This window comes from Brienomyrus brachyistius, chromosome 13, assembly GCF_023856365.1.
Source record: "Brienomyrus brachyistius isolate T26 chromosome 13, BBRACH_0.4, whole genome shotgun sequence".
Lineage (NCBI taxonomy): Eukaryota > Metazoa > Chordata > Actinopteri > Osteoglossiformes > Mormyridae > Brienomyrus > Brienomyrus brachyistius.
The window spans coordinates 5,400,507-5,412,611 of record NC_064545.1 but is presented as its reverse complement, the minus strand read 5'-3'; the positions used below and the strand labels follow the sequence as shown (position 1 = coordinate 5,412,611).

At 43.1% G+C, this 12,105-nt stretch overlaps 2 protein-coding genes across 8 annotated transcripts in view; one reads left to right on the top strand and one right to left on the bottom strand.

Moving 5' to 3' along the window:
- tub (TUB bipartite transcription factor) overlaps nt 1–2,408 on the top strand; it is a 69,351-nt gene extending 66,943 nt beyond the window's left edge. For all 5 annotated transcript variants that reach the window (XM_048972274.1, XM_048972275.1, XM_048972273.1 and 2 more), the window contains 3 exons: nt 906–1,004; nt 1,106–1,277; nt 1,665–2,408. In XM_048972274.1, coding sequence (XP_048828231.1) covers nt 906–1,004; nt 1,106–1,277; nt 1,665–1,798 — 405 coding nt within the window. In that variant the 3' untranslated portion in view covers nt 1,799–2,408. The remainder of the gene's footprint in view (nt 1–905; nt 1,005–1,105; nt 1,278–1,664) is intronic.
- A 466-nt stretch (nt 2,409–2,874) lies between these two features.
- ric3a (RIC3 acetylcholine receptor chaperone a) lies at nt 2,875–11,898 on the bottom strand. 3 transcript variants are annotated; one of them, XM_048972279.1, is made up of 6 exons: nt 11,695–11,898; nt 9,946–10,175; nt 9,658–9,736; nt 8,342–8,435; nt 6,794–6,939; nt 2,875–5,697 (listed from the first exon to the last, which is right to left on the bottom strand). In XM_048972279.1, the coding sequence occupies exons 1-6, from the start codon at nt 11,810–11,812 to the stop codon at nt 4,871–4,873; spliced, it is 1,494 nt and encodes a 497-aa protein (XP_048828236.1). In that variant the 5' UTR covers nt 11,813–11,898; the 3' UTR covers nt 2,875–4,870. The 3 variants fall into 3 exon arrangements, with proteins under 3 accessions (XP_048828236.1, XP_048828237.1, XP_048828238.1); XM_048972280.1 differs by having other exon boundaries at nt 2,875–5,652; XM_048972281.1 differs by lacking the exon at nt 11,695–11,898 and adding an exon at nt 11,543–11,681.
- Nucleotides 11,899–12,105: the final 207 nt, after the last annotated feature.

Below are 12,105 nucleotides of genomic sequence, written 5' to 3'. Positions count from 1 at the left end.
GGCAGCTCCAGGCACGCGCATGCGCAAATTAATTTTACACAACTAGCAGCTGTTGTTATGAACCCCAGTCTAGGGTTGTGGGGTAACAGAGTGAAAAGGGACGTGGAGTAAGGGAAGGTGCGATGGACAAGGGAACACACGTGGACAAAGGGGTGTTTTTTTATATATATTTTTCTGTTTTTATTGACACACCTCGGACACAGAACAAATAAACCCGGAGAAAAGGACTCAGGAGTGACTATAGCGAAAACAATAAACTATACGAGCTTCCGAATGCAGCCCAAAGCTAACTAAGTGCAGAGAAAACAAAAGACACAACGACAAATTCTACACCGTACTCCCCATCCAAACAGCAGCATACGACATAAGCTCGCGGAACAAAATGGCGGTCGCTCCCTATGCATCTCACACACAGACAGAGCGTAAAATGATCAAAGCGTCCGAGGGCCGCGCGAAGACATTAACCAAAAACCGGGCGAGAGTTCGAAACCAAATAGCAAGTAAAGCAAAGCGAAAATCCGATAAACCAAACAAATCATACACAGTAAAATCCATTAAAGAAAAGCAAACCAACAACAATAAGTTGTAAAAAGTAACAAGTGAGCAGAGCTCCCGAGGCATTTTGTGGACGGAAGTGAAGAAAACACCTGCTTTTCACTTCTCAATAATATAATTGTTATTTGATTATATTTTTATCTTTATGACTGGCCATTAGGGACTTGTCATTTTCATAGATTTAAATTAGTAGTTAATTTTGGTGTTAAACAGTTAATGCAGTGTTTTTTGGACATAACTATGCATGCAGGTATTAATAGAATCCTAAACCCCATGTGAAATTTAAGCTTATTTGATCTCCTTCTAATTGTATAATGTTATGCTGTTATATAATCCTGTTTCCTTTCCAGGAAACCAATGTTTTAGGTTTCAAAGGACCTCGAAAAATGAGCATCATAATTCCTGGAATGAACATGGAAAATGAGAGGGTGTCCATAAGGCCCCGAAATGTGAGTATCGTGTTGTTTTATGAGCAGGGCAGCTTATCTAGAGCTGCATGCCTGTGCTCTGGAGGGATCCCTGGTTTTAAACCACTGTCCCCAATCCCCAGGACCATGAGTCCCTGCTGGCCCGGTGGCAGAGCAAGAGCACAGAGAGCATCATCGAGCTACACAACAAGACGCCTGTGTGGAACGATGACACGCAGTCCTATGTGCTCAACTTCCATGGCAGGGTCACTCAGGCCTCCGTCAAAAACTTCCAGATCATCCACGATAACGACCGTGAGTGTCAGTGGCTGTGAATATCCCGGGTCATTGAATGAATCTGCTAACTTTTAGCTCTTTGGGAGTTTTACTTACCCAATAATTTTGAGGGGAGAAGGAAAAATGATTGGTTCAGAAAGATAACCTATGAGATTGTAGAGGAGGTGAGTCCAAACATATAGCGGAGGCGGGACCAAGACATCTGATTGTAGAGGAAGTGGGACAAACCAATCGGATTATCTCACAGAACCTTCTTCCTTCTGCCCTCAGAACATTTTTTAAATTCCCATAAGCATCCTTGTAGGTGGTTTCTTGGTGTCTTATACACATAGTCCATATTGCTGATAATTGTTAGTCCCCGTCGTGACCGAGCTGCCTTGACCGACCTGTTTCGTCCCATCCCAGCGGACTACATCGTGATGCAGTTTGGTCGAGTGGCAGAAGACGTCTTTACCATGGACTACAACTACCCAATGTGTGCCCTGCAGGCCTTCGCTATTGCCCTCTCCAGCTTTGACAGCAAGCTGGCCTGCGAGTAGGGCCCCAACCACCTCGCTGCCTATCTCCCGTGGATTTCCACGACCACACTTCCGGCTACCGACCTAGGGCTGTGGTGACCAGGCCCACACTCTGTGGGCCCCATGCGGCTAAACCGACTGCCTGCTTGTACAACCTCTGTGGCTCCTGTGGGATGTGTGGAGACGATCTGGTTAACTGCGAGGTACAAGGCATCTCCCTGTACTGCACGTCTTTCTTCAGTTTCTGCACTGACATCAGGCACAAAGGCCAGGATACCCGAATCTGTATCAGTGATAAGCACAAGGAGCGATGGAACGTTGAACCGAAGGCTTCTTGATGTGTACAATGTGTCAAGTGAAATTATGACCATGAATGAGTATGACTACTACCATCGTTCGTAGGTGTGGTGCACGCAAGTGTTGATTTACCCATGAAATAGCTTTTGTGTGGATGGAAAGTGTTGCTAGCTAGCACTAACCACGTGATATTCGTTATGTTTGGAGAAAGCGTTGTGATCACTTTAACTTTCTCACATAGTGACAACTTGACCATCATTAGTTGAATAATGCTTTATAATACTTGTATTGAAACTGTGAAGATTCAGTCTGGTTATTAAAACACTTCATATTACTTAATGTTTCCATTTCAGTTATATTGTCTAATTCTAATTTCAGTAGTAATGGTATTAAAATATACTATGCGTTAATGGGCCAGATTTGAAATTCCACTTGACACACGCTAGATAAATTTTCTTACCTATTGTGGTGATTTTATATTTGCTTGCGAGTTGCAATTGAAGGCATGTAATGCTATGTAGGCATAACTGGATTCGCAAGTCTAGAGACTGGGGGGTGATTTGATGACCTTGCACTTTCTCGAACCTGAAAACACAACGCGGAAGTGGCGCACCTGAAAGAGGGGCACACTGGAGCCAGACAGACAGCTGTAAATACCGTGCCTTTGGGGTCAACAATCCATCGTAATGCTTTACCTGGTGACACTAAAGGGATTTCTGCTGCAGCCGCTGCTCTTTTCTTCGTTTTCTCAGTCCAGTGACTGCAACTTGAATGGAAAAATGAATGGCACACATTACCGCTTTTTTGTACATTACGCGCTTTCTCAATTTATTTCCCGTATTTTTCTAACAATTTTCGAGATCCAGCGCTGACATTGGGCTGTCTCTCTCTCACGTGGCTGAGACAGGCAGACCCTGGTCTCAGAGCTATGCTATTAACCACTGTGTAACAAAAACAAAGTATTTGGTAACACAATTGATATTTTTTTTATACCAAACAATCTTTCTGCCATAGACTGAGGTCTTCCATCTCCTAGCAGATAACGACCTGGATTTCTCCATCCTATGTACATACGTTATTTGACTTTTCATATGAAGGTTGTCAGTCGTATATTTTCTAAGGTTTTGTACGCTCTTGTGAGATGATCTACTGATCGGTATAATTTCGGTGAGTTCTAGCGCACACTTTCTTTTACGTTTAGCTTTTCAGCTTGGCGCACTTCTACAGTACAGATCACACCAGCATCCGTGTGATCATCCTTCACTTATACCACCTCCACTGTGCTCTCTTTTGTACACTAACCGTGTCTTTCAATCTGTCCGGTGACAGAGCAAATACGTCGCTTTGAATTGCTGCGTACTTTTTTCTACTTAATTGTTTATGTATTTTTACGCCGTTATTTAAAACATTTTTAATTTCAGGCCCACTCACTGTTTACTGAAGATGAATAAAATGCCTAATTTTAAAAGCATGAAACAAATGATAAACTCTTGCTGTCAAGGTATTTTTTTTTTTAAGTTTAATTCTACTGTTGCACTAAAACGTCTCGTTCAAATAAGGTGTTTAAATAATTTTGCGTGTTTAAGATGAATTCCAAGAAACCTTTAACTGTGCTTTCCATATCAGTTTCTGTGACCAACAGCTAAGGGAAAAAAAAACAATTTTGGTTATCGTGGTGTGATACTGTAATTATATTAAGTATGTATGTTGTTCTGTATACAGTGTTTGTTTACACAAATTATTATAATATACAAAATAAAATTTTATTCTAATGAAATACCAACCTTCCTGTAGTTGGCTTTATGACAGTGAAAACTAGAAAAACTACATATCACTGCCAATATAACATTTAACAGAGGCACAGAACTAAGTACACAACTAATATTTAAACAAAAAATGCATCCTTAACTATTTTAAAACCTAAGGTTAAAACAACATGACAGCATGAGGTATGAAAAAAGTGATAACTAATTCTGATATACTGCAGGTAAAGATATAAAACACTGAACTCGCAAAAGGTTAAGATTTCAATCATGAGCAAAACTCGATTTCTTGTCCATTCCACCCAAAGTGACTTCCGTTTGTAATGTTGGGTGTTCTGTTGGAGTAATTCAGGTGATGTGCTTCGCTGTGGGGTATATCCAAGGTAGGGCAAGAATCTTCCCATGATGACAAGGTCAGGCAACAGACCGACTGCTACACACAAGAGGGTTGGATGAGGCTTGTCTCTTGGGCAAACTTTCGTTTTATAGGGTGGGCTCTAAAAACTCGTTAATATTCATGACAGAAGCGCTACTTGATTGGTCAGTGAATGCCTTAGACAGTTCACTGGTCAATCAGGTAGCTTCTCTCATGAATATAAGAATTCTCCAAAAGCACTCTGTAAAGTGAAAATTCGCTCCGGGGGGGGGGGGGGGGGGGGGGGAATAAACTGTCAGAATAAACTACTGCCAGATGTGACAACTTTCTAATTCATTTCATTTTCATACTGGGAAATGCTCCCAGTTTGGCCCCCAAACTAATAATTCCTCCTCTGCCAGGTTGCCTGAAAATGAGGTGGATGCTGGTTCAGGACAGAGGGCTTAAAGGAGTGTTTCCCAACCCAGTCCTCAGGTAACCCCAGACAGTTTATGTTTTTGCTCCCTCCCAGCAATGTAGACTGTCTGACAGTCCGCATTTTTGCTTCCTCCCAGCTTCCTGTCTGGGGGACCTCGAGGACTGGGTTGGGAAACTGAACTCAGGTGGTCAGAGGGTTGAATAGGGCTGGTCCACACTGCAGATGCTGATGGAGAAGTGCTACGCTGGCTCCCTCCTGCTGCGCTTCCGGAGTGTGCCAAAGCCTAAAGCCTCAGCTCTCTCTGTATCTGAGGCACTTCCCTCCGCCTCAGAATCAGTCGTGTGGAGGAACTCCTGCTCATCCTCTTCGTTCTCTACCTCATTAGAAGATTCGCAGTTAAACCTCAGGTTCTCTGCCATGATGATGGGGTCCTTCTCATCTTCTTCATCATCATCATCATCCTCCTCCTCTTCATCCTCCTCATCTTCTTTTGTCTCCTGGATGTTGTTGTTTGAGTCAGAGCTCTCCACCGAGTAGCAGAACACCATCTTGATGTCGCTGAAGCTGATCTGCTTCCCTTCCTTTCTTCCCTGTGCTGCACTCATGGGCACCTCCTCCACCTCCCTCTCTCTCATGGGGCTCCGAGCTCCTGCTAATAGACACGAATGCTCCTCTCTCTCCCTGCCCACCATCTCCCCCTGATGGACTCCATCAGAATCTTCATCTTCCCCTCCTTCCTTCTCATCATCTTCTCCATCCAAGCCCTCGTCCTCATCTCCTTCATCTACTCCATCCAGGTCCTCCTCTTGCTCCCCCTCACTGTCTGCTCTATTCTGGACATCCTCCACCCCCTCTCCTCTATTCATAGGCTCCACCTCCTGCTCATCCTCCTCCACTTCCATTCGTTCAGCCTGCTCTTCTGCTGTGGGCAGCCAACTTCCCGGTTCCTCCATGATGATGGTGCCACGGCGCTGGCTCCTCCAGGGCTCCTCGTACTGCGGGTAGGTTTCCTCGGGGTAGCCTGCAGGGTGACGGGACAGACATGGCAGACAGGAGAGTCCAACCCCTGGTCCAGAATGAGATGGTTCAGGTCTGCAAGTCTAACAATCATCTTTCCATTCAAACATTAATATTAATATTCCCATGTGTTCTCATCTCAGGTAGCTAATAACTAGAATATTGTCTAATGAAGTGGTTCTCCAACTGTGGTACCCATGACAAGAAAATTTAAATAAATATAAATTAGGTGATAAAAATACACTTTCTCAGATATTTTCCTATCCTCTAAAGACACATTTGAGATGCAGCCTGCTCAACATTGCTTATGGCAAATCTTGTGTGTGCGCTTTTTCAAATTATTGTGATTAATTACTGTGATTTTTTTTCCTCGCATTGTACTTGGCTGCTTCGGTTTTACCCAAAGTGGTACTTCGTCCAAAACATTTGAGAACCACTGATATTAAGGAAAGAATACTGAATAAATCTGGTCAGTTACTGCTCAGCTTCTTAAGCTAATTCTATTCTATAAGCCCTAAACTATGGCAAGCCATATTGTCATTTAATGGTATAAGGTTTAGTCATAATTACTTGATTTTGAAGGTCTACATATCTATAATTCAGTTTTCACTAGCAGAAATGTCATTGCAGATACGTAGGTGCAATTCCCTTGTTACTAGTAGAAATTCACATTCAAGATGTATGCTATTTCAGACCTCTAAAATATAACTGCAGATAAAATTAAGATTTAGATATCTGCACTGAGTATTTACTAGCGATAATTGAATCATAGATATCTACAATGTATTTCTTACTAGTACAAATGAAATTTTGGACATGAGGCAAAAATTCAATGGAAGTCCATGATAATATATTACTAGTAAAAAACCTAAGCTTACTAAACTTACAGATATAACATGAATTTTTACTAGTAACAATGCAGCTCTTATTAGTAAAAATGATGATTCGTACTAGTCAAAATTGAATTATAGATATCTGGAATTTATATTCTAGGTAGTAAAAATGTATTTTTTACCTGTTAGAATGTTATTCTTATTAGTAAAAAAATCAAGTTATGATGACAGAGCCTTACACTATTAAAAGACGGTTCGGCTTTTGCCATGACATCCCTATAAATAAGACTATATAGGACAGAAGAAGCGCACCTTCCCAGCCCTCTGCATAATGTGTCTGCTCTGCCTCCATCTCAGGGGACAGCGCCCCCACCAGGCGGCTCTCCTGCATCACGCGGGTGACTTCCTTCAGCTGCTGCAGCAGCCTCTCTTCCTGCGGCAGTGGGATGTTCCTGACCCTGTGTCCCAGAGGGAAGGGGTTCAGGGGGGACGGGCAGAACACAGAGGGGTGAACGGTAGCCGGATGGAGCTGTACCGAACCCTAACCCGAACCCTAACCCTAACCCGAACCCTGGCCGATACCAGCATCCATGCAGTCTCTGTGTCCGAGTATAAACATCTAATACAGTGTTTAACAATGTATTGTACTCAGTTTTTTTCTGTATTTCCATCCATCCATCCATTTTCCAAACCGCTTATCCTACTGGGTTGCGGGGGGTCCGGAGCCTATCCCCTTAGCAATGGGCATGAGGCAGGGAACAACCCAGAATGGGGGGCCAGCCCATCGCAGGGCACACTCGCACACCATTCACTCACGCATGCATTCCTATGGGCAATTTAGCAAGTCCAATTAGCCTCAGCATGTCTTTGGACTGTGGGGGGAAACCGGAGTACCCGGAGGAAACCCCACGACGACATGGGGAGAACATGCAAACTCCACACACATGTGACCAAGCGGAGACTCGAACCCGGATCCCAGAGGTGTGAGGCAACAGTGCTAACCACTGCACCACCATGCCACCCCTTTTTCTGTATTTAACTAAGTAAATTTATACTAATTTATTTACTTTTCAGTTACTGATATTTAATCAGTTACAGTAATTATTTACTTATTCAGTGACAGTAGGTATTTATTTATCGTATCATATTCATATTCGACTTAAGATATCTTCCACTTCATCAGAACGTAACCCCATCGTAAGTCAAGGAGCACCTGTACTTGCATTTACTATATATAACAGTGTGGAGAACAAAGACATGCATGATCATCAGGTTTTGGAAAAAAAATCACCCCAGCTTATAAAATGGACTGTGAAGTTTCAGCAATCAGTCAAACCAGCCTTGCCTCTGTGGACTGAGATACACCTCCAGAAATGCAGGCTTACATTGCATTCAGAAACCTAGAGTGACCTCCAGTGACTTCTACAACTGACTAAGCAGCAAAGGCATAAAAAGTAAAGCGAAACAAGCAAGTTCTGTTAGCAAGAATTATGCGGGATGCTTCTCATGCTGAGGTTAGTGGTGTTTCCTCTGAAATAAAAGGGAACATTCTATATTCACCTGCAGAGATCTCTGGTACCTTTCTCAGCCCCTGTGTAAACATCATGGACAAAAAGCAACTTTTTAAAGCAATCATTTTGTTTCACATTAAGAGTGTCACTGATACCCTTCCAGTGTAAAGGAACTGAATCACAAATGTTCGAGAGAGAGAGAGAATAACTGCAGGGATTGGCCTGAAAAGATCAGAGGGCTCATCTGTGAGCAGAGTGGGATTCCTGGCTTTGGCCTGTAGCTGTGAAGTGCGCCCCCCCCTTCAGTTATAGACTCAGCCCTGTGTAAATGTCTACATGGGGCATTTACCTCTTGGAATTGCGGCCTGTTTTCGACACAATCTGTTCCAGGGCTTCCTCTGTCTCCTTCAGCTTCTCCTGAAGCTTTCCCAGCTCGTATTCAGCTGGGGGTGAGAAAGAAATGTATCAGACCACACTACACCTGCTTCTCCTCTCAATGTACTCATGATCACAAGTGTGTTGCTTTATTTATTATTCTGATCATGATACTGACTGAAACAGTCCGTACTCTAGTACAGAGTTTCCCAAGCTGGTCCTCAGGGACCCAGAGGCAGTCTACCTTTTGGCTACCTCTTGGCTTCAGGGAGCTCGGGGGGAGCAAAAACATGGACCAGCTGTACAGAACAAGTCCTGGTACAGTGTTTCCCAACCCAGTGATCAGGTACCACCAGCAGTCCACATTTCTGCTTCCTCACAGCTACTAACACACATATACCGAGTATTAGGAGTTCTTGATTGCCTGGGTTAGGTGTATTGGAAGCTGGGGGGGAAGCAAAAACGTGGACTGTCTGGGGGTCCCTGAGAACTGGGTTGAGAAACACTGACCTAGTACAAAAAGCTGACAGTATACAGAGCACAGACAGGGGACTCCCCACTTAGTGTAAAACATTATTTTATTTGTATATATATATTGTTTTTGAAAAGTGTTCAGGATTCCTCTGAAGCACAGTACAGACAGGGATTTACCCTGGTTTTCTCTGCCTGGTGGTCTTTCCCCACCCCTGGACGCCCTTGCGATGAATGGAACTAAACCTCTTGGTGCTAAGGTATAGACATGTGGTTAATTGGCATTAGGTGCTGCTGGGCTGATATGACATTAGTTTGCTAATCCAGGTCTGACAAAGCCAGGAACAAAACACTCCCTGGGAGCTAGATGAGACCTTCATCCACCTTATCTGGAGCAGCCAACATCAAAGCCGCGGATGTGCGCAGCAGGGCTCTGACAGGAGAGGAAATCAAAACAGCCACAAGAGAGGAACCCCCACCCCCCCCCCCCCCCCCCCAAAAAAAAAAAAACACAATAACAACAACAAAGGAAGAGAGAGACTGGGTTGGACATGTTGCCAGGCGATACAGCAGCCAATCAGGGAATGCATTCGTGTTTTCAAACAGTATTTGGCTGTTAAATATGTAACACTGTGCTGAGTTAGAATGTATATTACTTTCACAGCAGCGCATTATCCAGGAGTGAGCTCACAGCAGCGCATTATCCAGGAGTGAGCTCACAGCAGCGCATTATCCAGGAGTGACCTCACAGCAGCGCATTATCCAGGAGTGACCTCACAGCAGCGCATTATCCAGGAGTGACCTCACAGCAGCACTTACACATGTTTTTTCCAAGGTTGCCTGAATTCACCACTGGGCACCTGTGAAGCGCTGTTGTGTTTTTTCCCTTTGATGTGATCTGTGAATGAGAAACGTCTCCTTTTTTGTGGCACATCTATAAAACAAGGCTTTCTGATCATGACACAGCGGCCCTTCCTATAGGCAAAACACAAAATCATGAACACACGCCCCAGCATTCCTCTACCAAGGTACTGTGAATTATATCTTTATGAAGCTCTGCTGACCTTTAACTTTAACTTCAGTGTGTGCTGCTGGACAGAGACTCACCTTGAAGAGGATGTACAGGATATAGAGGAGAATCCCAAAGCCGTAGATGGGAAAGATCTGTCCCACGAGGCTGGCCTTCCCTCCCCCCCCAGGCCCCACAGGCCTCGTCTTAACCTTGACATAGGCCTCTGGGCTATGAGACTTTGAATAGGGCTGCCCAGGTCCCAGGTGTGCTTGGCCCTCTGCCTTGTTTTGCCGTTGCATCATGGGAGGTAATCGCCCAGGCCCAACTACCAAAAGAAACAAAACAGCCATGTTCAAAACTGATAGCAAAAGTGGTCAATGGGGCAGTTGCTCTATTAGCTTTGCTGTAGCTTGGAGGGGGGGGGGGGGGCAAGCCATGTGGTTTCTTACACTTCATTGCTATGTCCTCTAAAACTAATTTATATCTCAACTTAGGTTTACAACAAATGACCACTAGAGGTCACTTTTTCTGTAGTTTATCTTACACCCGCTCCGCAAATAGTTCAGCTGCAATTTGGATTTTCGTAGTTTAAACACTACCGCAATTCACACAATATTAATAACCCATTTAACAATTTTAAGTCTTTCATCGTGTAGGCCATTGCGTTATGCATGCAAAACTGACAAAACCTACAACTAAAGGCTTGAGTAACTACATGGGGTTAATTTAAAATATAAGGCACCGTGCTTAAACTGAAGTTAGAGTTATCGGTGTTGACTTAATGTATTTTAAATCACTTATGATTAAGTGCTAAGTTTAAAGTGCAGCTTGCATTAGTGCACTCGTCTACAGTAGATTGCCCTCAATTACATTTTTTGGCAAAAGATAATAGATGCGTCTTATTAATGGAATACCTTTTTCAGATTTAAGTTGATCCACCCTCCAAATATATGTTGATATGCCTGTGGTCACGTTAGCCTAAAATAAGATAATTCACAGCATCGGGGCAGGCTGCCGAGTTGAAATCAACATCTGTGCAGCTCCTTCTGGATGAGAGATGCGACTCTCATCCCGATCTATGGAAACTGTAAAGGGCCGCACGATGTCGCTCGCTTCCTTGATGTGATTCTCAAGACAAATCGGAGTCTCGAAAATCGGTTTTTAATAAGCCACTTGTCCTGTTGATGAAGCACCAGATTTCGCGTGGATTTTGTTAAACTGTAACTGCAAGTGAACTGTAAAAAGACTAATGCTCTGTTTTGGAATTTAAACTGGGTTAAAGCCCCACTAAACTAATGATAGGAGCAAATGCCCTAGATTTTTAATCTCCCTGACATTTACACGTTTGAAAATGGCATTCTCTGATTCATGGTAGTTTAACAACACTGAATGGAACATTTTTAATAAACACTGTCCGGTGGCAGTACCTTTGGCATTACGTGTTAGTTATTGACTGTGAAATCACAAAAAGACACATCAATAAAAATACAACTTGACAGTTAACCAATAACAGAATTTGCATGTGTTGGCGTTATAATGAGATAAGAAAAAAAAATCAAGCAAAAAACAACAGCAAATCGAATCGCATTTAATATGCAATGATAGTGCGTCAGACACCGGACAAACACATACAAATTGAATACACTTTAAATCCTTTCAAAAAATGTTACTGGAATTAATTAAATACTTTACCCTGTTGTTGATTTGAAATATGGCTAACTCATTTGTCGTACAGTTCGAAACATATACACTAAAAAGAATATGCTATTTAAATACCAGCTTGTTTAAGTGTCACCGTGCAACGAAAGTTAGTTTACAAACAAAATCCACATGTATACCCTTACCCTCCGGCTGCCCCAGGTCCCTTTTCCCTCTGGATAACAGTATTTTAGGAAGCAGCAAAGACAGAGAAAGAAATAGGCATGACACAAGTGTAACTTTATGAAAAGTTGACATCGCCATCGTTAACGTTAAACTCAAACACCCCGAAATGTTCTATTTATTATGATGACAAAAATCCCATTCGCAGTTTTAGTCAGGAAACGGACGTGACGAAAGCAGCGTGTCACGAATCACGTGATATCCGAGGGTCCACCGACAGTACACCTGTGATGGATGGGTCCGTTTGTTTAACGAAAGCCTGTCATGTGAACGTATTGCACCGCCACATATGATTGATCCATTTTATTGTACTAAAATGAAAAATGTTTCTTATGAAATTCACTTTTTTGTTTACAAAGTCCGCGATCCACTAT

Bases quoted from the DNA above. Each gene is read 5' to 3' on its own strand.
- ric3a (XM_048972279.1), bottom strand. From the start codon at position 11,812: ATGGCGATGTCAACTTTTCATAAAGTTACACTTGTGTCATGCCTATTT. The intron at 8,436-9,657 runs GTAAGTGCTGCT...TCTCACCCCCAG, and splicing joins CAACCTTGGAAAAAACATGT to CTGAATACGAGCTGGGAAAG. The intron at 5,698-6,793 runs GTGCGCTTCTTC...ATTCTGGACCAG, and splicing joins TTATGCAGAGGGCTGGGAAG to GGGTTGGACTCTCCTGTCTG.